Below are 27,122 nucleotides of genomic sequence, written 5' to 3'. Positions count from 1 at the left end.
CTCGACCAGTTTATCTCCCCAGTCGAATGGATGTCGAGATGTCGGCACCGCAGTTGGCCACGGGAGAGTGCCCTTTCTCTGGCCCTGCACTTCTCTTGCCCAACTTACCCCTTGCTCAAGGCCTGCTTTGTCCTCTCCGCGGGCAAACCAACACGCGCAGCCACTCGGCAGCCTCAGTGCCGCAAGGTGGGCTGCATGAAAGCAAGGCCAAGCACGGCCAAGGGGATGTTATGGCGCCATTACCGGCTGAACAAGTGTCGCCGGGTGGCGGGCCTCGGCGGGCCTGAGGGTGCTTTGATGTGCCTGCTAGGGGCCCAGCGCCCACGGCTAGCCCTCGGCGCTCTCGGCGCCCTCGGCCCGGCGGGCTGGCTGCCGGCTGGCTTGCTGGCTGGGGCGAGCCAGCCGGCCCTGTAATTATTGCCGAGGGAAGGCCGCATGAAATGACGCGGCAAAGTTGCGTTGTGCATCCGCTGCCTTGCTGCCGCCGCTTTGATGCGGTGTCCGACAACAACACCAGCGCCAAACAGCGGCGCCGCGCACCTCGACACGGACTCGTTGTGATTGCGGCTGCTTGTTCCGCACCGCCGTCCCCGGGGGCCGCCGTCGACGCCGCCGAGAGGGCCGTCGAGAGGGCCGCCGCCACGCCCACCCGGATTTAGCCATTACGCCACTTGTTTCTGGGCGAGTTAGATTGCAATTAAGATGCAGCCCAACGAAATAAGCCGCTTAGAAGAAGGAGGCGCCCAGCAGCGCCGCCGGCAGATCAGCTTCCGGCTGCTGGACGACGACGCGTCGCAAGGCGAGGCCGAGGCGGAGCCCGACGTGAAGGCGCTCCGGTCACTCACCCCTTTGCAGCCGCATATTTTACTGCGAGATGCAGCGAGAACACTCTTGTATTAGTGGTGGCAGATAACACGATTTATTTGCGGTTTCTATTTCAGGCGTGGTGGTGGTGGTGGTGGGGGGGAATGTGGACCCCCACTCCACTCCCATCCCCTCCACCAGTCTGGCTGCAGCGCCGCACCGTATGCGGTCCCCCCACCACCACCACAGTGTGTTTGTGGCCTCCACATGGTTTGTCATGTACCTACCATCCTGACACGCGTTTCCCAAGGTACCCCACACAAAAACAAGCACAACACGGTGGACGAAACTTTATGATGTCTGCAGCTGGTGAAAGGACGGTGTGGTGAATCCGAGCGGCTCATGGCTTGATAACGCACAAAAGGCAATTTCTTTTTTCGTCCCAATTGTTTAATTTTTTTACACTCTTACTTTAATAAAGGTCAGCTCGAAGTAATGACAGCTGATCATCGGCATCTTGTCCACGTCCATTGTGACGCTCACCTTCCAGTACCCCTTGTCGGGAAACTTAATCATTTGCAGCTTTTCTATGTCTACCGTCACATTTTCCATTTGGTACGCCCCCTAAAAAAAGAAGAAACTTAAGAAAATGGGAATAGAAAGGAGATTGGCATCAGCGGGACTCAAACCCACCACCACGAACGGACACGAGAGGCTCGGCTGGGCGCGGAATAAGGGGGTCCAGATGGCGTTCTTGGCGAGCAGCAGCGAACACGATTCTTCGCCGAAACGCCAGTTTTGGTACAGCTCGCAGTTCGGGTCGTTGCGATCGGCACATTTCTGAATTCGTGCGACCACCTTCGAGAAGGAAAGCGTTTCAAGAAACGGTATAACCATGAGACACGAACCGCAAAACACTTCGACGAGGAAAATTTCATTTGGATGGTTTACCTTGGTTAATTTTTTGTAAGGATAGTCGATGAGGAAGGTCCCTCTGCCGACGTACGTCCGTCCGTAAGGCACCACTTCAGAGAAGTTGAACCGGGCCCGCGCGTCCGGCGCGTCCGGGCAGTTGCCGTAGCGCTCCATGCGGATCACGGTTTTGTAGTTGACCGCGGTCACACTTCGCTAAGCACACACAAGGGGAAACAACTCTGAAAAATTTGCGCTTCCAAATTAATGGACAATCTCGAATTTTAGTCACATTTCTTCGTGAAATTTGGTCAAAGATTATTAGGCATTTTTCAAAATTTAGTGAAGTTAGCTCAGCAATAATTCAAGAAAATTTGGTTGCAAAAAATTCGTCCCAAATTTAAGAAGGACTCAAAAATAAAAATTAGTACATGTAGAAATTCAAATTAGTTTCCTGAGGACACCTCCTCTGGACGGGAAAGGTGCGAAGGCTTACGTGCTGCACGAAGACGCCGACGGCCAGCAGGGCGAGGAGGTGGAAAGAAGAGGGGAGTCGAACCCCGGACCGCGGCCCCAGCATGGCGCTAGCTCAAGCACTGCCCGCACCGCGCCAGCATCGCGCTCCGAATGGCTCCGGGCTCCTCGGCCGGAAGGCGGGAGGTCGGCGAGGCGATTTGCATGTGACGGCCCGTGACTGGCAGGTGCCAGAGATTGGCTATCCTGACGCCATCCGCGGCATGACGGCGTGCGTCGGGACGGTCTGGACCGCGTGAGCCCGCCGCACTCGCCTGCTGCACTTGCCTAACCAGCACCTCCAGCAACCGACGTCAGCGCGCGGTGACGCAGCTGACGGACGAAAGAGAAAAGTACTTTCAACTGTAAAACAAATTACCGGATGTATCGACAGAATGTCCGGTTTTCTTTTCAACGCGGGCAAAAACATTGCGAAGTCAAAAAACCCTTTTTTTTAAATCTAAACGTAATTTGATTTTTTTTTAGAAATTGTTGGGACTGAGTTTCAAAATGATGCCATCTGCGACCCAAAAAAAAAATTGGGACTTGCAACTACTGTTTCTCCATTTCCTCGCGGGAGCGCGCGGTCGCGGCGTGGCGGGGCGGGGCTATCAGATTGAGGGGCTGCAGTGCAGTGTAGCGCCCTCCAGCACAGAGGTGAGCCCCCTGCCCTCACCCTGAAATATTAGCTTCGCCTTCCGTTTTTGCTGCCGGCATGTTGCTGGGCCCGAAGGCCCGGCGCTCGAGCTGGCTGGGGTCACTGCGGCCAGCCAGCCAGCCAGCCAGGCTAAAGGGTTACCACTCACTTGGAGCACGCACACGCCGCCGATCCGCAGATACGAGCCCCTTTTCGGAATGTTTCCCCGGCACGGCGCGCAGCGCGCTGTGGCCGGCATGCCTTCGCATCCCAGGCGCGCAAACAACTCCGGATGCAAACAACAACAAAAATGTAAAAAAAGCCAAAACAACAAAAACAAAAGGCGCTTCATTTGGGCGCGATGAGATTCCCGCGGGATTCCCCATTCCGTTCCCCGGCGCCTCAAAGGTGCGCAAAATTAAAACCGCGGCCGAACTTTCTCGCGCAAACGAAAGGCCATCCATCACGGCGAAGACCGGCCAGACCCGCGGGAAGACCGCCTCGGGAGCGAGAAGGAGGGCAAAAAGGCCCGCGGGGCCTTCGGGCCGTGCCCGGCGCACGCGCCGAGCGCGAAAGAAAAACAATCACTAACGGAACTTGATAATTATTTGCACGGCAAGCGGAACAAGTTGGGATAAGTGTTTTACTAATATGCATTTTTTAGCGCACGATCTTTTAACGTACAATATTTTTTTTTCGGAACCGTACGCAATTTCCGGCGCGTGACTTTACGAGCAAAATAGTGCTGAAATTCACATGCTCAAAATTGTGTGAGGCCACAAACACATGACTTTGCAGTTTGTGCTCACGGCGGTAGCAGAACCTGGGATTCCCAGGCACACCCAGGAAAAAGAGATCCCAGCAGACGCCAGAAATCCCAGGTGCCGCTTTCCACGTGCTTGCTCAGAGAATGAGAACAAACACTTTTAGAAATGACTCACTATTTTACGTTTCGTTCTTTAACAATAAAGTGTTTTGGACACTTTCTTTTGGTCGCTTCCTCTTTGTTCTAGTGTGCCCCCTGTCCCCGCCGCCACCTCTCGACGGAAATGATGGGATGGGCCGCGGGCGGGGCGGGACGGGGGGAGCTTCTGGAGGACCGCGCCGACGGGGACGACGAGGGCGACGGGGACGAGGAGGACCTGCGCGGGCCCCGCGGCCCCGCGGCACGCTGCAGCAGCACCGCCACGGCGCGGAATAAAACCAAACCGCAGGGGAAACAAAAGGGCAGAATGGGAGGGGGGGAGGGGGAGGGGCGGTAGAGGGGAGGGGGCAGGAAGCGGCGCGCCCCTGCACCGTAGGCCGCCCACGTGCACCCTGCACGCCCCACCTCGCGCGCGGGCAGCCGGCAGGCACGGCAAGTAGGTGGATTCCGAGTTGTGGGAGGCCTCTCTCCGTCTCTCTCGCACTCGCGGAGCGCGCCGTAAGGGTGCGAGAGAGACGGAAGGGACGAGGCACCCCGCTCGGAACGGTCCCGGCCCCGGCAGTGGACCGGCTGGGTGCGGCTGGGGAGGGTGGATCCCTTGTTGGGGGAGCGCCGCGTTGCGCCGCGTTCGCTGCAGGCCCGCCGCGCACGTGCAAAAGGGACCGGGAAGGGGGAAGGGGGAGGGGGGGTAATGGTAGGAAGAGGAAATGGACGAGAAAAAGAAAGGGGAGGTCTGCGGGGTGAGGGGGCGGGGGAGTGAAAGGGGAAGCCGAAAGCGAAAGTGACAAGGGAGGGCCAAGAAGCTGCGCGCGAACGGTGCGCTCCGCCTTCCAACTCTTCACACGCGAAGAACAACTCCAACTAGCGGCAAGCAAACTACATGCCCGCCGCGCCGCGCGTCCGGAGAGCGCCGTGCCGGGTAGGCAGCGCGCTCCACTCACGCGCTCGCCGGGCGTGCCCAGCCGGCACGGCGGCTGTCGCGCAGCGCGCAGCGGGGCAGGCCGCTTGCTGGCTTGGCTCCGACGGAGCTCCCGAGAGCCCTCGCACCCTTCCGTCCTACGGGACGCCCCACGAGTGCGAGAGAGACAGAAACGAATAGGCGAATACACCAACGAAAACACTCATATTTCGACACTTCTTCGACGTCCTCAGACGTGAGAAATACTGAGAAATACCCACCCACGTCAGCTTTCATTGAATTAATTTGCCTCCCCCGCGGCCTCGGCCACACGCAGGCAAGGACGGACGAGGCCAGCACACTGATTCCGAGAGTAGTTTTCATCGCTCTGCCTCCCTCGCACTCCTGAGGGACGCCCTGTGAGAGCGAGAGAGACTCTAGGAATCAGGCGCAGGGGGAGGTGGGGGCGCAAAGCGGATCCGGCAATTATGAAGTGGCACGGATTCCATTCTCTTTCTCTCTCTTTTCGACCCCACTGCCGCGCGGCGCGTAAACAAACTCGCCGAGCTTTGCCGCTACAAACAATGCGCCCACGTCTCTCTCTCTCTCTCTCTCTCTCTCTCTCTCTCTCTCTCTCTCTCTCTCTCTCTCTCTCTCTCTCTCTCTCGTGGGGCAGCCCGGCAGGGTGCGAGAAGGACAGGGCGTCGCTGGGTGGCGGACTGAATTCGAGAGTCGTTTTCATCGTTCTGTCTCTCTCGCCCTCGTGCGACGTGCCCTACAGGTTCGAGAGAAACAGAGCGACGAAAACGACTCTCGGAATCAGCCTGCCGCTGCGGTCGGCCAACGCAGGGCCTCGCGGACCCCAGTTGCAGTGGACGCGGCGCGGCGACCGCGGCCACCGCGGCGGCCACCACGGCGGCGTCGCGCACGTGGCCGTCGACTTGGGGCGTACCCTGCGGTGGCCGCGGTTGCACCGGTGGCTGCGGTCGGCGAGGGGCACACTGCCAAATGACACGGCGGCACAACCCAGGGCCAAGGGCGGCGAGGGCGGCGAGGGTGGAGGTGGCGCTGGTGGCGGCGGCGTGTCTCTTCCCTCTCACTTGGTGCCTTACTTGGGCAGGGCCAAACTTAGCGCGCTTTGTGGGGCCCTCCCGAGAGGCCCCGGGGCGTGCGAGGCGAGGCGAGGCACGGCGCGGCGTGGCGCGGCGCCGAGCGCGAGGCGTACGCCGCTCTTCGCACGGAGTTTAGGCGGAACCGACCCCGCCGCCGGCAGGGCCAGGCGGAGTCGGCACCCTCTGAGGTGTGTCGCTGAATTCGGTTAATTTTGTGAGCCGCGACATGCCGGCAGCAGCCTTGCGTCTCCCCCCCCCCCCTCTCTTTCTCTCTCACTCTCACACACGCACTCTCCCGCACGCACGGAGCAGTTCCTCACTGCGACAACAATTGAGAGCATCCAGTACTACATTTCCGAGCACGGCGTCGTCGCGTCACCCCGCCACACCGCGCCACACCCCGCCACACCCCGCCACACCCCGCCACACCCCGCCACACCCCGCCACACCGCGACGCGGCGACGTCACGCCAATGCGGCATCGCGGCAGAGGCAGCCGGCCCATTCCAAGTCGCTCTGTCTCTCTCGCACTCGCGGGGAGCCCCGCGGGGGTGCGAGAGAGCGCGCCCGAACGGTGAGTAATTGTCGGGGCGGGCCGCCGAATAAAGGGCACAAATGAGGGCGATGAAGTTTGGCGGCGAATGGGTGGCGCGGCCGGCCCTTCAGCCCGTCGGCCTGGCAGTGGCGGGGCGGGGCGGGGCACGCTGGGAAAGGAAAGGGCCACGGGCTGGCACCCCGACGTCGCCACCCACTTCGACACGACAACGCCACCTCAGGCAAATCAGCCCTCCTGGTAGTAGTGCGGTGCCCCCCCGCCCCGCCCCACCCCGCCCCGCCCGCGCCCCGCCCCGCCCCGCCCCGCCCCGCCCCGCCGAGGTGCTGCCTGCAGCCGTCGCGGCCTCGCGGCTGGCTGTTGCTGCTGTTGCGCGGCGGCAAGCCGTTTGCCCGAAAGTGGTCTAAGTAGATTAAGGCCCACACTAAAGCCTCCCTCCCGCTGCTGGTGGAGGAGGGCGGAACGACGGGGGCGGAGCAGGGGCGGGGGCACCCCCCCGAAGGCACACACATCACAAACATTTTCCCTGCAGGCCGCGCCGCCGTGCCGCCTCGCACTCTAGACTTCAAACCGTTGCCTCGGCAGCCTTTTCCCACCCTTCTTAAAAATTGGCCCAGCCCTGGGCCTCCCTTTTTCCCACCAGCACGAGGGCGACGGCGACGACGGCGACGGACGGGGGTGGGCACCCTCGAGGGCAACACCGCAACATTTCCCTGCAGCCGGCGCCCCCCGGGCCTCCACTCTGACTTCAAACCCGAGCTTTCTCCGCCTTTCAATCCCACCCCTTTCTCCAGCCCGGGCGTCCCCCGGGCATTCTCCACCGAGCCTCAGCCGGGGCATTTCTCCAGACCGGGACGCATTTCTCGCAGCCCGGGAGCATTCCCGCCCGGGCATTTCTCCAGCCCGGGAGCATTTCTCCAGCCCGGGAGCATTTCTCCAGCCCGAGAGCATTTCTCCAGCCCGGGAGCATTTCGCCCGCCCGGGAGCATTTCTCCAGCCCGAGAGCATTTCTCCAGGCCAAGAGAATTTCTCCAGCCCCAGAGCACTTCTCTAGGCCAAGAGAATTTCTTCAGGCCAAAAGCAATTCTCCAGGCTGAGAGCATTTCCCTAACCCAAGAACAGCTCTCCAGCCAAAAAGCATGCCCCCTGCCCAAAAGCCGATGTTCCTGTTGTCCACCGACGCCGGGTTGCAATTTAGCAGTGGCTGCCCCAACTTGTCACGCACATCCAGCGCCAAAGCAAAACTCCAAACAGAAAACACAACTGCCGTCCGTGTGCGTGTCACTGTGTGCGTGTCGCTGTGTGCGTGGGCGAGGGCGACAGTGACAGTTTTCCGTTGTGCTCGTCGATGAGCCATTCGTCGGCGCGACACGCTCGACGCACCCTCCCGTCCGGCACACTGATTCCGAGAGTCGTTTTCGTCGCTCTGTCTCGCTCGCACTCATGGGGCGGCCCGTATGAGTGCTAGAGAGACAGGGCGGCGAAAACGACTCTCGGAATCTGTCTTTTCTCCCCCCCCCCCCTCCTCCCGCACCTTTCCAGGCGGCCTTCCGGTCCGTCCCTGGAGCCTGATGATGTGGCGCCGCGCCCATTTGTCACTCCATCTTACTGCGATGGCCGTCCGCCCCCAATCCGCCCCAACCCCCCGTGCCGTGCCGTGCCGTGCCGTGCCGTGCCGTGCCGGCCCCCGGTCGGCTGCCCTGGCGCCCTGGGCCGGTGTGAGAAATTCGTCAGCAGACTGATTCCGAGAGTCGTTTACGTCGCTCCGTCCCTCTCGCACTCATAGGCCGTCCCGTCTAGGTGCGAGAGAGACAGAGCGATGAAAACGGACTCTCGGAATGAGTCTGCTGTAAAGGCCGGCTTGGCGCGCTATCCTGCAGTGGGTGACGCAGGACGAGGCCCAGCTGCGGCACGGCGCGGCGCGGCGCGGCACGGCGAGGCACGGCGAGGCACGTGGGTCGCGTTAATATTCATACTGCAGAGGAGAGCAGGCCGAAACTGCGACGCTTTCCGCTTTGCTCCCGGAGGACGCGGCGCAGCGGCTCATTTTTCGCGCCAAAACGCGCCGCACTTGCACGGGACGGGGAGAAATAGGCGCGCCGTGCGGCGCGGTGCGGCGCAACGTCGCCATCTCCTGTCTCTCTCGCACTCATGGGGCGTCCCGCAAAGGAGCGAGAGGGACAGGGCGACGAAAGCGACTCCCGGAATCAGTGTGCAGCTGCGGCAACAGTGGGTGTCCATGGCGCCGTTCGAACGCTTGAACCCCAGCGCCACTCCCGTACTACCCCCTCCTGTCGTTTTTATAGTCAAACTTCCGGGCTGTCTGATGCAGTGCAAGCGCGGCGCGGGCGAGGCGCGGCGACGCCAACGAGCCCACGACGAAAACGAAGGCGCCAAAAAGTAAAAAGTTAGCGCGTTGTATCGCCGGGGCTCTAAGTCCGCGTCTTATCGTCACGTCCTGGAGGAGGAGGAGGACGAGGACGAGGAGGAGGAGGAGGAGGAGGGGGGAGCAGAGGAGGAGGACGAGGAGAGGAGGGGAGGAGGAGGAGGAGGAGAGAGGAGGAGGAGAGACGAAGGCGGACGAGGACGAGGACGAGGACGAGGACGTAGCGACGTGACGGGACGAGGAGGTAGGAGGAGGCAGGAGGAGAGCGGAGGAGGAGGAGGAGGAGGAGGAGAGAGGAGGAGGAGGGGGGAGGAGGAGAGCGGCAGCAGGAGGAGGAGAAGGAGGTGGAGGCCGAGGAGGCCGAGGAGCAGGCCGAGTGAAGCCGTTAACGCCGGTCCCATTCTTCGCCAAGGCCCCGTGGAAATCGTCTGGGCCGCGCCTAGGCCCCCCTCTCCCCGCTCCCCCTCTCAACGTGAGGACGGGACGTGACGACGGCGTCATACGGCGTCACGGAGTCTGCGTCGTCGTCACGATGTCGTCACGCCGGTGACGCACCACCCTGCAGACTGATTCCGAGAGTCGTTTTCGGCGCTCTGTCTCTCTCGCACCTATACGGGACACCCCATGAGTGCGAGAAAAAGCAGAGCGACGAAAATGACTCTCGGAATCAGGCTGAAAACTTGCACTGCCGGCGCCGCCGCAGCGCCAATCATCAATTTGCAACTTCTAAACTGGGTGGGGTGCCATAGACCTCTTGATCATGAGTATCGACACTTTGCAGGTGAAAGCAGGCAATTCTTATGGATTATGGATACTTATGGATACTGGGTTTTATTTTTTTTTTTTTAAAGATGAGTTTCGTTAAAAATTAATTCCTATAGTATTTTTTTACATTTTTGTAGGAGATTTAAAATCGTATTCCATGCTTTTTTTCAGTGCAGTTTTTCCCTTCCGCACCAAAACACACTGGAGAAGAGGAGAGGAGAACAGCGCGCTGCATGGCAAGCCTTGCCGCGTTACACTGTAGTACACACAACATGACGCCGCGACCGGCTGCAGTGTGTGTGTGTGTGTCTGTGTGTTCGTGTTTTCGAGTGTGCATGTGAGTGCGTGTGAGTGTGTGTTTCCAGGCGCAGCGGGGGCGGGATGGAATCTGTCAAATTAATTCCGATCTGGCGAGCAGGTTCATCCACACCCTGGCGGACGGACGGTGTGACAGGGTGAGCAGCCGCGGAGGGGAGGGGGTGCGGGAGGGGAGGGGAGGGGAGGGGAGGGGCGTAGCACAGAGGCCGCGCGCCCCGCAGCGTCCGAACCGCGGCCGAAAGAGAGCAACCACGACACGGCAGTGGCGTGGGCCGTCGTTCGTTCGCATGCGGAGCGCTCCCAAACTGTCACCAAACTAAGGCCCACTTAGGCGAATGGAGGGTGCCGACCCGTCCCGCTGCACCCCACGTTTGAGCGTGAGCGTTAGGGTGGAGCATGAGCGTGGGCGTGAGCCAGAGCGTGCGCGTTCACGGTCAAGCCCCGGCGAGCAGGTGCCGCGTGCTAGTCACGTTGGCGGCGGTTGGCGGCCAGCCAGAGAGAGAGAGAGAGAGAGAGAGAGAGAGAGAGAGAGAGAGAGAGAGAGAGAGAGGGGGAGGGAGAGACGCTGTTCGGAGGAGGGATGAGTAATAGAGTTAGGCCCTCTGCCGGCCGGCTCACGGAGAAAGTATGTACGTACACTGAAAGGAAGGGGTAGGTCGTTCAACTCGTTTGGCGGCAGAATTATTACCAGTGCTGTGTACAGCAGCAGCAGCACGCCCGCCCAGCACGGCCAGCACAGCCACGAGGACGGCACGATTCGTTTCAATTGCGCGAGGGCCTGTTAACTTTGTTTTGCTACACGGGAGGAAGCATTGGGAGGGAACCGATTTTGAAAACGCGGAGCAAATCTAGTGTGCAAAGAAAAATACTCACAGCAGAAGTAAATGTGCATAGGTCTTGTTTGCGGGATTGCCGTTTTAAGTCTAATCTAATTACTATTCTCACTAACAATGTTTTTTCTTCGTTACCATTTCGACCAACTTTGCTGCAGTACCGCTCCCAAACTAAGGTGGCTAATCGCACTCCGTAACAAAGGTGTTGTAAAGGAAGGCCCAAAGAGTACCCACCCGTTGAGGGAGAACGATTAGCCGCCTTAGATTAGACGCAGTGGCTGCCTAAAGTCAGCCCAAACGACGATTTCTACACATTTGTTACCGTTTTGACAAACTTTGCTGCAATACCGCTCCCAAACTAAGACGGCTAATCGCACTCCGTAACAAAGGTGTTGTAAAGGAAGGCCCAAAGAGTACCCACCCATTGAGGGAGAACGATTAGCCGCCTTAGATTAGACGCAGTGGCTGCCTAAAGTCAGCCCAAACGACGATTTCTACACATTTGTTACCGTTTTGACAAACTTTGCTGCAATACCGCTCCCAAACTAAGACGGCTAATCGCACTCCGTAACAAAGGTGTTGTAAAGGAAGGCCCAAAGAGTACCCACCCATTGAGGGAGAACGATTAGCCGCCTTAGATTAGACGCAGTGGCTGTCTAAAGTCAGCCCAAACGACGATTTCTACACATTTGTTACCGTTTTGACAAACTTTGCTGCAATACCGCTCCCAAACTAAGACGGCTAATCGCACTCCGTAACAAAGGTGTTGTAAAGGAAGGCCCAAAGAGTACCCACCCGTTGAGGGAGAACGATTAGCCGCCTTAGATTAGACGCAGTGGCTGCCTAAAGTCAGCCCAAACGACGATTTCTACACATTTGTTACCGTTTTGACAAACTTTGCTGCAATACCGCTCCCAAACTAAGACGGCTAATCGCACTCCGTAACAAAGGTGTTCTAAAGGAAGGCCCAAAGAGTACCCACCCGTCGAGGTGGTCGCACGACTCGTTCCGGAAGGGCAAAAGAGGGGAAAAGACTGCGCTGGGGGTTCGGCCCGTTTGGCCGTCCGTCGGGGCGCAGGGGCCCGTCAGGGCTCGTCAGGGGCGGTCCAGAGCCGCAGGGCAGGGGGGCCACGGAGTCCCGCGGGGCGTGCGGCGACGCCACGGTCTTTTTAGCCTCCGGGATCATTGACCCAGCCGCCGACAGGCAAGCAGACTAACAGACAGGCAGACAGGCAGACAGCGCGAAAAGGGAGGATAACACTCGCGCATTATCGAGCATTAAGCGGCGGCTTGAAGGATTACAGGCAGTGCGAGGGATCAACGCAGAATCCACTCCGCTCCCCCATACATAACGCACACGCGCGCACTCACGCACGCACGCACACACACACGCACACACGTGAGATAAAACCATCGCCAAGATTCTGAATTAGCGTGGCCCGTTCGGGCGAGCGAGAGCGAAAGACTGGGAGAGTGGATCCCCGACAATGGGAACGGTTTCGGACCTCCCTCAACCCCATTCCGTCTGTGTTCGGCCGGCCTGGTTCAACTCTCCCCCGACCCCTTCTCCCCCCAGTGACCCGATTGCCCCGATCTGTTCGTTGCGCGTTTTGCGTCGTAAACACTTGTCCCGCGCGATAACAAACGGCCGTGCGAACAGGAAATGGAATCCGTTTCGGATCCCCCCGATGACAACAATAGACAATTCGCTTCAAAACAAACGTTTTCCGTGTTCTGTGTATTTCTTTTTTTTTCCAGTGCCGCAGAAGCGGACGACAAACCTCATCATCCCCTGCAGTCTCGCCTGCAGCAGCACGGCTAGCCGGCCCCGCCAACCCTTTCAGCTTCTTGACGTCATTACCGCACAAACTTTATTATTATTTCGAACATTTTTCCACAGAGCCGTTTTTTTTTTCGCCGGTGGATTTTCTTATCAAGCTAAAGGTAGTAGCAGTCACAAGAATAAGTTAAATTATATCTTGGCCGAGCGGCCAGGGCTCCGCAGGGCTCGGCGGGGCGGGCAGAGGGCGGTGGAAAGCCCACTGCCGCTCCAAAGGGCGCTCCAAAGGGCCACGAGGAAGGGAGCGACGCCGTCGAACACAGCCCTTCAGCTGGCCTCAGCCCTCAGCCCTTGAGCCATAAGTCATGTGGCGAAAAGATAAAACCGAACATACGGCCCGGCGCAGCGCGCGGCCAAAGAGAGAGAGGGAAAGAGGGAGAGAGAGAGGAGAGAGAGAGAGAGAGAGAGAGAGAGAGAGAGGAGAGAGAGAGAGAGAGAGAGAGAGAGAGAGAGAGAGAGAGAGAGAGAGAGAGGAAACTAGATTCGGCCCCGCGCGCACGGCACGCCAGCAGGGGACTGCGGGGCTGCGGGGGCGCAGGCACCGCCGCGGCAGGACAAAGACAGAGACAGAGATACCGCGTGGCGCGGAATTTATTTACCCTCGCGGGACCCTCAAGGAAGAAGGGGTGGTGGCCAGCTCGGCCAGCCTCGACCACCTCAGACAGCTCTCTCTCTCTCTCTCTCCCTCCCCACACAGTGTACACACATTAACATGTGGATGACTTATGGCCGGCCGGCGGTCGGACCTCGATATTTACCCCTCGATGCCGCCACCGACCACTCATACGACTCTCAGGTCCGCGTCTTCATACACTCCGTCATTTCTCCATCCCGCCGTCGACAGCAGCAGTCCCTCTCTCTCTCGCACTCGTGGGGCGTCGTCCCTCGTTGGGAGAGAGACAGAGAGAGAGAGAGAGAGAGAGAGAGAGAGAGAGAGAGAGAGAGAGAGAGAGAGAGAGAGAGAGAGAGAGAGAGAGTCAACTGCTGGCTGATAGCGAAAACGATAGAAGCCCTCCGAGTGCAGGGTTCCCTCATCGTGGAGGGGCAGGCCGCCAGGCCAGGGCGAGGTGCTCTGCTTGTCACGCTGTCATACTGTACACTGTGCACGCTCTCAATAGGCCCCTCCCTCCCCCTCCCTTTCCTTCCAAACCAAATTACGCCGGGATTATAGGAAGGCGCGTGGGGCACTTAATTAATGACCTGCTCATTGCACGGCGTGTGTGTGTGTGTGTGTCGCGAGCGCGAGGGGCGAAATCCGGTGCCCCTGTCCCCCGAGCCCCATCGTAGGCAGTGCACAGCTGTCCCCTCACGGCCTCGTGGCCTCTACGGTCCCGCACAATGGACCAATGGCGTGTCGCCGAGCCGCAAGGCACTGCACTGTGATTGGCTGCCGCGGGTCGCGGGTCCTTAGGTCTGGAGCAGGGCAACAGTCTCAATGGTCCCCGCGCAGGGCATAGTGTCTATGTATGCAAAGACTTTTTCCAATTTTTATATTATTTTTTAATTCCTGTTTTTGAAAATCTCTTCGTCGTCACGTGGTTTCCCCGAGACGCGAACGGAGTGGTGCGGCCTGCAGCTCCGGCTGCGATTCATGGCGGCAGACCGATTCCGAGAGTCGAGAGACCCTCTGACGCTCCTGTCGGGACGTCCCGTGAGTGCGAGAGGGACAGAGCGACGAAAACGACTCTCGGAATGTCAGTGTGCTGGCGCGGCTGGAGCGAATGGGACAGGTGTCGCAGACGAGGCGTTGGCGGTGGGTAGCGAGTGGGGTAGGGGTAGCGGGGTGGGGTGGGGGTGGGGCGCCAGGCAGGCTGCAGCGCAGGTGTGCCCCCCTCCTCTCTCTCTCTCTCTCTCTCTCTCTCTCTCTCTCTCTCTCTCTCTCTCTCTCTCTCCTTCTCCCTCACTCTTCCTCTCCGCCCCACGGCCACGGCACGCTGGCGCGCGTGTCGCCAGAGTTTGTCACAACACTTGATAAGTAGTATTACGTTCTTGTCACTGCCAAAAGAGAGGGGGCCCCCTGCGTGGCGGCAGGGCAGATGTGGGGGAGAATGCGAAGAAAAAAACACACACACACGCGCGCACCTACACCCACCCCCACACCTACACACAGAAGCAGAGTGGAAGGGGGAGAATTTATGGAGATTCTGAATGAATTATTCTTCCGCCAAAAGTGTTCCGCGAGGCGCTATGCTCGCCCGCGCACGCCTGCTGGAAAAGTCGCGCAACCCGCATTACGCCGGTATTGTCCCCACTCGCGTGACTGTACGGATTCGAACAAGAGGGGAAATTGTGAAAATTATAAGAAAGCTCTTAATTTTCGGTCATTTTTTTTGCTCGAATTTTTGTCTGGTATTTGTTGTTGTTGTTCGATTTTATGTGAGTCTGTTGCTGTTTTTTCTTTAAAATATTAAGGTCCGTAAAATTTAAAAATTTAAAATTTAAAATTTAAAAAAATTTAAAAAAGTTAAAATAAATATTGCCTCCTCGCCAGACGCTGCACTGCTAGACGCCCAGCGAGCGAGAGACGCAGGGCGATCGGAATCAGTCTGCGGGCGAGTTCCACGGACCTGTCGATAGGCCCCACGAAAGTGCAGACGTCCCCCGTCGCCAAATTGCCGACCGTTCCACAAACACGCTTCCTCTTTGACGGCGACGCGGGGCTGCTTGACGTGTATTGGGGCGACCGGGGCGACAAGGGTGGCGAGGACCGCGCCCCGTCATAAAAAAAAATGTAGTAAAAAAAAAGTTGGAAAAAAAATATATGGAAGGCGTAATCCGTCACCCTATTGCTACGTTTGATGGATTACCGTATCGGCCGAGAGGCGCGGGTGGCGGCGGCACACACAATCCATCCGCAACGCGGCGCCACGCCCGTCGCTCTGTCTCTCTCGCACCTTCGAGGGACGCCCCACGAGTGCGAGAGAGACAGAGCGAGGAAGACGACTCTCGGAATCTGTCTGCTGACACGCGCACAGTGGGCCAGAAGCCGGCGGAGGCGGCCAAAACTCTAGACACGTTTTGAGCTCCAGAGTCGCTAAATGGGACTCGAACAGAACGTGTGACCCCACCAATGGATTGCTCTCCGAACGAGGAATCCATTGGTGGGGTCACACGTTCGGTTCGAGTCCCATTTAGCGACTCTGGAGCTCAAAACGCGTCTAGAGTTTTGGCCGCCTCCAGCGTCTTCCGGCCCACTGTGACGCGGCTGCGCCGCACCCCGCGAGCAGCTTCCGAAGAGACACGAAGGAGACAGGGGGCAATTTTCAATTCCGATATTGCGGTGGTCTTGTACTTGTAAAACCCCAGCCCTGTCGAAGCCATAGGGGTCTGCCACTGACTGAAATTGTGTGCAGTTGAAAGTGAGTGTAGAGTTCCCCTGTGAATTCAGAGCCATAATGCTATCCCAGGCGTTCGGAGTGCGTGTGAAAATAATGAAGGCTCGGCGCGTACTCTCGGAATCAGTCTGCAGACTCTGCAAATTGTACGAATTTTGGCGAGAGATAAATTTATCGTTTTCTGGTAAGAATCAAAATTTCCACTCGATTGTTCTACAAACATGTAGCGCGGGTAAACATTGTGGCCACCTGGTGGCGATAATTCCTGTTCACTGCGACAGGGGGTGAGAATTTTGATTCGCGACGTACAGAGGTGAACCTTTTTTATCAGGCCCTCAGGGATGCCTTGTTTCTCACCCTTGAGTTTTCAGTGCAAGGTGGTACCTGCGTGCCCCCGCTCGCGACGCGCGTCCCCGGGGTGCTGGAGAAGCACGCTCTGGAGGACGCGACGCGACGCGACGCGACGCCGCAGTGGCCCGACACGTTCCATCTCTGTCAGTGGGGACAGCCCGTCTCGCCTGCCCACTGCCTGCCTGCCTGCAGAAAACACCCGCATTTGCATCCGTGGCGTGTGCCACTCCGTCTGTTTTTCCGCGTCTGTCTGTCTGTCTGTCTGTCTGTCTGTCTGTCTGTCTGTCTCTCTGTCTGTCTGTCTCTCTCTGTCTGTCTGTCTGTCTGTCTGTCTGTCTGTCTGTCTGTCTGTCTGTCTGTCTCTCTGTCTGTCTGTCTGTCTGTCTGTCTGTCTGTCCGTCCGTCCGTCCGTCGGTGTGCCCCGGAACGACGACCCCGGCGCGCAGTGACGGGGAAAAAGCACCGCCGCCCAATTAGCATAAAAGGAGGTGGGGAAAAAAATCAAAACGGCTACACCATTAATTGGCGCGTTTAGCTAAAGCCAGCCGAGCAGGGGGTGGTTTGGGAAGGCCGGCGTCGGTGAGCGGCCTCAGCCCCGTGCCGCCACACAGTGGGCCAGAAGACCGGTGGGGGCGGTCAAAACTCTCGACTCGTTTTGAGCTCCAGAGTCGCTGAAAAGGACTCGAACCGAACGTGTGACCCCACCAATGGACCTCTCGATCGGAGAGCAATCCATTGGTGGGGTCACACGTTCGGTTCGAGTCCCATTTAGCGACTCTGGAGCTCCACGACGCGTGTTTGGCCGCCAGCGCCGGCCTTCTGGCCCACTGTGCGCCACGGCCGGGCCACGGTGCCGCACGCCGTCATCCAACACCTCATCCACTCAAGCCGTCCGGCCGGCACGCCAAGCGGCGCCCATTACGGCCCCAAAACGGCAGCGCGACCGCCGGGCTGGGGTTCGACTCCCCTCCGGGCCCATTTCAAAATTTTAGTACCGAAATGATCGCGGGCGGGGGGTGGGGGAGGGGTCCCGCCCGCGCGCACTTTAATGTATTCGACATGATGTACGGACGTCGCTTTGCGAAGCTTTGCGGAGCTTTTGCGAAGCGCGCGGGCCGCCATGGAACTGGCCGGTCGCTCCGTCTCTCTCGCGCTCGTGGGGCGTCCCGCAGCGTCCCGCGGCCCCCGCGGGGGTGCGACGGAGACGGAGCTGAGACAATTGACGAGGGGCTGGCCGCGCCGAGCCGCGCTCATTACGAGGCAAGGCGGGCCTCGGTATTAAAACATCTGCTGGGGCACTAAACATGGCGGGGCCGGCCGAGGGCGCGGCGGCGTGGCGGCGACACATATTTACAATTAAAATGCCTGAGGGCGCTCGGGCTGCCCTGCCCGGCCTGCAGACTGATTCCGAGAGTCGTTTCCGTCGCCCTGTCTCTCCCTCGCTGCCACGGCGTTCCCTGCGGGTGCGAGGGAGACAGAGCGACGACTCTCGGCATCCTGCCTGGTTTGCGCACCGCGGTGCGGCCGCCCACCCGGCGCTGCCTCGCCGGGCCTCGGTTTTAAAACATCTGCGGGGAAACAAAACTGGGGGGGCCGGGGCCTGGGGGCCCGACACATATTTACATTAAAATCCCAGGGCCTGGGCGGGCCCTGGCCGGGCCAGCCTGCCAGGCGCCGTGCACGCCCCCAGGCCCCGGGGGTGCGCGGGAGCAAGCGCTTCTCTCGGCATCCTCCTGGTTTGCACCGCCCCGCCCCGCCCGGCGCGCCTCGCCTGCCACGCCCCCGCGCCGTCGGTCTAGCCTCGGCCACCGGGGGCCTCGGCCGGCACCGCGGCGGCCACCCCCCTTAGCCGCTGCGGGGTTTGCAACCCTTCGGCTCCCCCTCCCCCGCCCCGCCCCGCCCCGCCCCGCCCCGCCCGCCACGCCCCGCCCGCCCACCCCCGCCGGGGCTACTGCGGTTGCGCGGGCCACAAGGCACGCAAGGCAAGGCTTTGGCTGCTGGGCCCCGGCCCAGGCAGGGCTTGGCCGGCAAGGCGGCAAGGCAGGGCTGGCATGCAGGCGGCGAGGCAGGGCTGGCAGGCAGGCGTCGCGACGCCGCAGCGCGCGGCCCCGGGGGAGCAGCGTGGCGCCGCTTGCAGCACGGCGCGAATCTAGTTTGTTGAAAAGTCGAGGGGGAGCCTAGAGGGCCTAGTGCTGCCGACGGCGAGCACGCCTCACGTAGTGTAGGCGCACCTGGCGCGGATAAATGGCGTCGCCTCGCGTCGCCTGCAGCGCTAGGCCCGCCAGACACGTGTCGCGGCGACTTTTCATTAAGGCTGTCCGGGCGATAGGCGGGCCGGGGCGGGGCGGGCCGGGGCGGGCCCCACGAGGGGGCAGGGTGTTCCGGCAGGCGGCAGTGGCGTGCGAAAGGACTCGTCCCGCGCCCGGCCTCGGCTGGAGCGAGCTACTTGCTCCAGAAATTCGTTTCACGGTGGAGTTCGCCCGCCCCCCGCGGTCGGCCCGCTGCCCGGTCTCTCAGTCCAACTCGACTGTCGACTCCGGGCACCCCCGCCCCGCCACCCGGAGCGCGGCCCGAGCCTCCCGGGGCGCGTCGGAGTCAGCTTGCGGCAAAGTGCCCTCACAATCAAGCCCCCGGTCGGAGGCAAGGCCAGAGGTCTGTTGTTTCACTTCCCTGGCTCCAAACGGGCCTTTCTTTCTTTGGGCCGCGACACCGCGTGACGCGGACCCCGAGCATGACCCCAAGTTTGGAGTCTGAATAACCATTTTCTCGTTGCTGGCAGAGGGCAAGTTTGATTCCGAGCCAGTCCCACTCGTTGCAGGGAAGTCTTTGGGGGCGCTCGCTCGCCGAGAAACTCGCGCCAATTAAACCGAACTTGTAGTACACACACTCGCAGGCGCCTACACTGACACCAAGCACCCTAACCCCCCCCCCCCTCCTCCCCCCGTTTTACACACTCACTCACACACACACACACTCGAGCCACTAGAAAAAAATTACGAGGCACACGGCAGCGTGCGGGGAACACCCTTTAGCCACGACAATAAAAGCGAAACGACGCGTCCTTTTTCTCTTTGACGCAAAATCCCCGCGAAGCAGGCACGGCAGCCCCGGCGGCCCTTTGGCCCCGCCACAGTGTGAAAATTGGGTCCTCATGCAATGGTAAATTTCGAGGCTAATTTTCTCTACAACAAATCGCCAACAAAGGAAGCAACAGCAAATCTTTCAGTGGATGATTTTTGCTACGACTTGAAAAGTGCCTGTTCCTCAAAACTTGTTGATGACATTTCTGTCACCTCCACGCAAATAAGTAAAGTAGCTTTGACACAGCTAATGTGTTATGAAAATGTCATCGTCGTGAGTGCGAGAGGGAATTACTGGTGTGGGCGGCACCTCGGCACGTCCTCGACGGAAGCACAGTGCAGTGGAGTGGAGGGGAAGGGTGACACCAGCATTACGGACCCTCGAGGCAACCAGCCCCTCCAAAACAAGCCGGTTCAAGTTTAAAAAAAAACAACAACAAGGGGAAATTTTAAAAAAAGAGAGAAAAAGAGAGAAACGAGGTGGCGACGGTTTAATGCTGCCTTGGCGGGGTATGGCGGTAGCTCGCCTAGGAAACCGCGGCTGACTTCGATTTTACAGCGAGGGGAGAGAGAGAGAGAGAGAGAGAGAGAGAGAGAGAGAGAGAGAGAGAGAGAGAGAGAGAGAGAGAGAGAGAGAGAGAGAGAGAGAGAGAGAGAGAGAGAGAGAGAGAGAGAGAGAGAGAGAAAGAACGGCCGCCCTGCCGTTTTATGGCTCATGTTCATAAAAGTTCCACGGCCGTTTTGCCCCCTTTATTTTTAATTCGGCCGTTGGCCCCCACCTTGCAGTGCACCTCGCAGTGCACCTCGCAGGCCGTTGCCGTTGGACATCTCGAGGGGGCCGGCCGGCCGGCGGGACGACCAGAAACAATCGCGCCAAAAAAAGGTGTGAGGGTTTCTTTAGAGTGTGATTAAAAACCGCGGCGAGCGTCTTTGGCACGGCGGGGAGGCCTAGTGGGAGGCCCTTCGACCTGCGCCCGCGGCGCTTTGGCGGTCGCTGAGGCGTCGCACGGACGTCGCACGGACCCCGCGCCGCGGTCGGCGGGGCAGAGGGCCGAAGAGGGCCGAGGAAGGGCTCGGCCTTGGCGGCCTCCCTCGCAGTGCAGGCCTTGCAGGGCATTAAAAGTTAACCGGGAGACGGCGCGGCCGAGGCCACGTCCCCGCCGGCCGGGCCCCGCCACCACACGCACACTCACACACACACACATGAATAATGCACGGCGACCTAAGGGCCGGGTAAAAGACGCGGCGGGATTCAGCCAAGAAGTAGCAGGCAGATTAGGGGAAAGTGCCCCCCCTCACTCTCTCGCTCGCATGTCACTTCTTTCGGCGAACACTCTCTCTCTCTCACACACTCGCGCACACAAGCACGCGGCATGCTCAAGTGCTCGCACACACACGCACACACACACACACACACACACATCACTGGTTTGTTGCTTCCGCCCTGGCGCCAGGCGCGCACACACACACACACACTTTCGCACAAGTGATGCGAGACTTGTTGGACGCTGCGACTACTCTACCCTAACACCCCCGTACAGTAGGCCGTTGGACCCCTGCCCGCACGCTGCGCTGCGCTGCGCTGGGCTGAGTGAGTAGCGAGTGTCGTGCGGTGGAGTACGGGGTCAGGGTGAGCAACCCGGCGCGCGCGACATTTTTTTTTGCCAGCGAGTCATGCGGCCTTTACATTGCCGGCGGGGCTCTCCGTTTTGGCGATCCGCGCTTCGCCTGCCGGTCCCCTCTTCCCAGTGTCCCTCCGGCTTGTTTTGGGCGCCGATGTGCAGAGCCTCGCGGCGCAAACACACACACACACACACACACACACACACACACACGAACACGAGGTGCACGCCGGAAGTGCCCCATGCCCCTTCCACTGCCCCCTATTTCTGGGGCCTCGGCACACCCCACCCCGCCCCGCCCCGCCCCGCCCCGTCGGCGTGCAGCTCGCCGCTCCCCCGAGACGCGGCGCCGCCACCGCCAGCAGGCCTTTGATCGCGACCAGAAGGAGCGCCCCTGCGTCCGGCCGCCAGACTGTCTCCGAGAGTCGTCGCTCCGTCTCTCTCGCGCCTGCACGGGACGCCCCGCGGGTGCGAGAGAGACAGAGCGACTCTCGGAATGGGTCTGCTGCAGGACGGCAACACGACGACACAACGCAGAGTGTGTCCACATCAAGCAGAGCAGGACCAAAACATAATTAAGAGAAACAAAAAGAAATAAACACCCTAAAAAAAAACGTGGTTCCTTTTCTACAAGAAGATTATTTTTCAATAAGCGTGTCTGTCATTCCAAGGCCCAGTTTTGTGAAAGGGGTCCATTTTCCAAGCCGTTCCTTTTTGGGGGGAAAAATTTTGGCCTGGAAATTCGGGTGTGAGACAAACCTTTTGAAAAAGGCCACTTCAAAAAATTCCTATTTTGGGGATGAAAGGGGTTAAAACCCCGGGGAGGGGGCCGTGTAAGGGGCCCCCTTAAACCCCCGGGAATGCTTCGGGGGAAAGGGATGGCCCCGAGTCATAGAGTTACGGGCCCTTGCGCCTTTCCGCCGCGGACCGACACACTTTCTCATTTAAGTACAAATTTAAAGCGCGGAGGGGCCGTGTGCGGCGGCAAGGTTGTGCGCCCGGTAAAAAGGGGGAGGGGGGAGGGGCGCTAGGCAGACGGCAGGCAGGGGCGGGCAGGGGCGCGCCGGGCGAGGGGGCGTGTCGCGGTTCGAGGCTTATTTTCGTCACACGGTGCAGCAGAGACTGCGCCGCGGTGCAACGCCAGCGAGCCAAGGCGGAGCTGTCGCTCTCTCTCTCTTCTCTCTCTCTCTCTCTCTCTCTCTCTCTCTCTCTCTCTCTCTCTCCCCCCCCCTCTCTCTCTCTCTCTCTCTCTCTCCCTCTCTCTCTCTCTCTCTCTCTCTCTCTCTCAGGGGTGCGACAGAGACAGAGCGACTGAGGCTATTTCCGATTGCCTTGGCGATTGTTGTTGCAGCTACACTGGCTACGCCATAGGCTACGCCGTGCTACGCCGCCACACTGCGAGGGACGGGGCGACGAGGGACGCGCCAAGACCGGCCGGCCCGCTAGGCCGCTGGCCCGGGTTCAACTCCCGCGCTGGCGCCTCCAAAGATTGGCAGCCCCTCTCATTCACGAGAAAAGAGCGCGTACTCGACATGAGTCAACGTCGGTCGACATTCGCACGGGGCGAGTCACTCCACCGCATGTCCTCGTGTGTCCCGGGGATGAGCAACACGATCAAAATCTAATCTAGGCCGAATAAGGCACGCAACGCACACACACGCACGCACACACACGCACACACACACACAAACACACAGCGGTGCGACTCGCAGCGTGTATGGCTTAACTGGATCTCCTCCCCGAATTTGCCGCCCTACCGCAATTATTTGCCGAGGGCACACCCCCAGCTCGTTGACTATCTCCCTCCTCTCTCTCTCTCTCTCTCTCTCTCTCTCTCTCTCTCTCTCTCTCTGGACTTGCCACGGAATAGCCTGATGTGGACACACTGTCGGACTTGTCGGACGGGGCGGCGGCGTCTCTCTGCCTTTTTCGTGTATCAAGGTGGACCGCGGCCCAGCCTCAATCTCATCCCCGCGCCCCCAGCCCACTGCCAAAATAACATGTAACAGGACACGGAAAATTTAATACAGTGTCAAGAAAAGCGGAAATTTTTTTAAAAAAATTCCCTAAATGAAGGCTCTCCAAAAAATCTCTTTCAAACATAAGTTTGTTTGTCTTTTCGACAGAAAAAAATTATATCCCCTACTGCGTGGCACACGCAAAATTTCTTACAGTGAAACTGGCAGTAGTGTACGAAGAAATTTGAGCAATTACGGACTAAATTTGTTTATAATACGATTTTTGTTTTGCTTTTCTTTGCCTTTGCCAGAAGTGCAATGAAAAAGCTCACGAAGGAAAACTGACTCCGTACTGTATGTGCACAAAATTCTTTCCCTTCGTAAGACGTAGAACGCATTTTGCATGCTTTCAGGATGCGTTTTGAAATGAAGAGACGGACTGCGCAGTCTGCACACAGTGCAGTGACGCGACGCCCCACGGGGTGTTGGCGGGGGACACGCCCCCGCGGCTAAACCAATCCAATTTTCTATCGGGAAACCACGAGCGACGTCGCGGCCTCGCCTTCGCCTCCCCGCCGACGTCGGCCCGGCACCATTGTGTTCCAAGCGACACGGCAAGGCGGCGCGACGTGGGAAATTTGACTATTTTTAACCTCCTCTTTTTCCCGCTTCCTCTCCTTCTTCTTCTTCTCCTGCCGGGAGGGAAAGAATCCATTCCCTGACCTGCCCGCACCGCGCTCGGGCGTCCCTGCACCGAGGCGCCAGCGGCGAGGCGAGGCGAGGCGGCGGCAGTAGAGCGCTGGTGCCTCGGGGACGAGCTCGGGGATCAGCAGAGATATATGGAGCGGCAGGACGGCCCGCGGAGACCACACCAAGGCACGCACACACACACGCACGCACACACACACGCACCACACGCGCCCACACAAACAGCTCCTCGCACGCAAGATCCGCATTTTCCATCAAATGTGTTGTCAAAACAGATCGTCTACGCCATCAGGCCCGCCATGAGGGAAAAAAATGGACTACTCTCTCCCTGGCGTGCCGTGCCATTCGTACAGCTCCAAAGCCCTGCCGAGACACCGTGCCATTCTTCTTATCATCCCTCTACGTTTTTTTGTTGTTTTTTTTTTTCGATAAAAGTAATAAAAACTTTGCAGAGCGGCTCTACGGTGTTGGCTAATGTCGCCAATCCAGCAGGAAATCCATTTTCTAAAAGCTGTCTAAAAACTTAACTCTAAATGACTATGTAAGTGTTTTACACGAAATTGAAGAGCACATGTTTAGAAATGCTCAAATTTAAGCGAAGCCTTTTATGCAGCATCTTGTGCGTCGTTGTGCACGAATTCTTGTACAACTCGCGTACGCTCAAATTCATACTAAGCTATGCACGAAAATACTGCGAATTGATTGAGTGTGTAAGTGTGTTTGTGTGTATTTTCTTTCCTTTTTTCAAGTGTATGGCGTACGTGCGATGCTACAGGTGCCTCCTGCTTTTGCCGCAGCCTGCAATCTCCGCGTTGCTGTGAGCTGCAGGCACAGCCCTTCACGCCACACCTGGACTGCGCATTGCACGGCCTCGGCACGGCTCGGCATGGCTCGGCACGGCTCGGCACGGCTCGGCACGGCCACACCCGTCGCAGAGACCCGTTTAAAAATTAATTCGTACTTACCGCTCAGCGCGCTCAGTGGGGGCTTGGGTGCAGCGGGGCCAGCGGCGACATCACTCCTGCAACAAGACAAGCACACCGTCACACAGTGTGTCTCACAGCGGGCCAGAGTACCGGCGGACGCGGCCAAAATTCTACATGCGTTTTGAGCTCCAGAGTCGCTGAATTGGAACGTGTGACCCCACTAATGGTTGCTCTCCCAACGAAGAATCCATTGGTGGGGTCACACATTCGGTTCGAGTCCTGTTTAGCGACTCTGGTGCTCGAAAGGCGTCTAGAGCGCCTTTGGAGTTTTGTCCATCATCATCGTCTCCATCAACCTCCCCGCGTTCCTGCCCCCGCACACTGATTCCGAGAGTCGTCGCTCTGTCTCTCTCGCACTCATGCGGCATCCCCTACAGGTGCGAGAGAGACAGAGCGACGGAAACGACTCTCGGAATCAGTCTGCCGGAAACGGTGCGCTCTTTGGCGAGCTCTTTGGTCACTTGATCGGAGCGGAACGGGATCACGCGCGAAAGCGGCGAAAGCGCTCAAAGCCGAAAGAGAGGCCGCGCCTCAATTTTCTTTTCCTGTGTCAATCAGTCGGAAAGGGGAGCACCAGCCGAGCCGCCTGTCTCTCTCGCACCCGTATACGGGACGCCCCGTGAGTGCGACAGAGACAGAGCGACGAAAACGACTCCCCTGAACCGCCAGGCAGCGCGGCACGCCGGCGATCCACCTGGCTGATGCGCGCCGCGCCGTGCCGCGCCGCGCCGCCTGTCTCTCTCAGCTCGCGATCAGAGGGGACTGCCAAAAACGGACTGAGAATGGCGCGCTGGGAAAAAAAGGAAAAAATCGCGCACAGAAAATGAGGACTGCGAAAAACGCATTGCTTAATAAAAACGGCCTGCCAATAAGATTGTAAAAACAAAACAAAAAAAAAACAGAAAAGATTTTGTCCCGTTTTTTTTTAAATTGATGGGCTATTTTTTGTCCTTCTCTCATTGTTTTCAAAAACAGTGTCTTTCTGTCTACCTTCTCTTGCAACAACGAAAAGAACAGGAACAACAACAAACGGGTCAACCCGACCCCATCCACCGCGTGAGTTCCTCCCAGAAACTGTCGTCTGACTTCCGGTTTGGTACATCTTAGTCCAGCCCAGATCACCTTCGGAGCGCCCTACAGTATTGCCGATGGCGCGTCGGAACCACCACACTCGCACCGTCCGCCGAGGGGGAACTGGCAGACTTACACCGGCCGGCGAGGGGGATGGCGAATCAGCGTCGCATCGGCATTCGCTACGCGTCGCTACGCATCGCCGTGTCCGATCAAAGTGAGCGTAGCCTGCTTATCGCCGGACCGGCTGCAGCATTTATTTATTTATTTATTTATTTATTTATTTATTTATTTATTTATTGACGGATGGGGGACTGATGCGGCGCGCCGTCTCTCTCGCACCAATGCGCTCGGCTGCGCGACACTCCGTGGGTGCGAGCGAGACGGAGCGACGGAAACAAACCGACGTCCTGCAGGAAGGACGCGCCCTTGCGGCCCCAGCGAGTCACGGAGGGGAGGCTCTGGAGGGCGGAGGGCCGGCCGGTGGACTTGTCCCTCCGTCTCTCTCTCTCTCTCTCTCTCTCTCTCTCTCTCTCTCTCTCTCTCTCCCCCACCCCGGCCGGACATTCCCGCAAAACCGCAGCATCGCAGATAGATGGCGAGCGACCGCGGCGCGGCGGGGCCTACAGCACGGACTCCGTCTCTCTCTCTCTCTCTCTCTCTCTCTCTCTCTCTCTCTCTCCTAGTCAGGGAGCGGCCCCGGCGGCCCGCAGAGGTGCGAGAGAGACAGAGAGACGCACCAAACTCGGCCGTGTGACGTCCGGCGTGGAGTCCGGGCAAGTCATGGAGCCGCCGCCGGGCGCCGCGCCCCCAGCGAGTCACACTCCAGCCGCTCCAGCGGCCCGACCGCAGCGCCGCGGCCATACGGCCTGGAGCGCCTGGAGCGCCTGGACTCGATTCCGGAGTATCGCGGTTTCGTGATAGAGTGGCCAGGCAAACCGGCGAACCGCGAGCGGTAAAACCGTGAAACAACGCGCTGGCAGTCGAGCGGTCTGTCTCTGTTTTGGGCTGACTTTAGGCAGCCACTGCGTCTGATCCGAGGCGGTATTTCGTCCTCCCTCAACGGGCAATTGGTCTTTGGACCTTTCTTTAGCATGCCTTTGTTACGGAGTGCGATTATCTTCCTTAGTTTGGGAGCAGTATTGCCGCAAAGTTGATCAAAACGGTCACAAATGTCCTTAAAAAATCGTGTTTTGGGCCGACTTTAAGCAGCCACTGCGTTTGATCCGAAGCGGGTTTTCGTCCTCCCTCAACGGGCAATTGGTCTTTGGACCTTCCTTTAGCATGCCTTTGTTACGGAGTGCGATTATCTGCCTTAGTTTGGGAGCAGTATTGCCGCAAAGTTGATCAAAACGGTCACAAATGTCCTTAAAAAATCGTGTTTTGGGCCGACTTTAAGCAGCCACTGCGTTTGATCCGAAGCGGGTTTTCGTCCTCCCTCAACGGGCAATTGGTCTTTGGACCTTCCTTTAGCATGCCTTTGTTACGGAGCCCGATTATCTGACTTAGTTTGGGA

The 27,122-nt window shown here is 58.9% G+C and overlaps 1 protein-coding gene across 1 annotated transcript; it reads right to left on the bottom strand.

The window, feature by feature from the left end:
• Positions 1 to 1,252: 1,252 nt before the first annotated feature.
• LOC117647147 lies at positions 1,253 to 2,336 on the bottom strand. The gene is made up of 4 exons (XM_034388714.1): positions 2,213 to 2,336; positions 1,756 to 1,932; positions 1,498 to 1,662; positions 1,253 to 1,428 (listed from the first exon to the last, which is right to left on the bottom strand). Exons 1-4 carry the CDS (start codon positions 2,294 to 2,296, stop codon positions 1,264 to 1,266), a joined length of 591 nt encoding a protein of 196 aa, XP_034244605.1. The 5' UTR covers positions 2,297 to 2,336; the 3' UTR covers positions 1,253 to 1,263.
• Positions 2,337 to 27,122: the final 24,786 nt, after the last annotated feature.

This window comes from Thrips palmi, unplaced genomic scaffold (assembly GCF_012932325.1).
Source record: "Thrips palmi isolate BJ-2018 unplaced genomic scaffold, TpBJ-2018v1 HiC_scaffold_2, whole genome shotgun sequence".
In the NCBI taxonomy this organism is placed as follows: Eukaryota; Metazoa; Arthropoda; class Insecta; order Thysanoptera; family Thripidae; genus Thrips; species Thrips palmi.
Note: the sequence above shows the minus strand (reverse complement) of the source record. Positions and strands in the feature narration are given on the sequence as shown.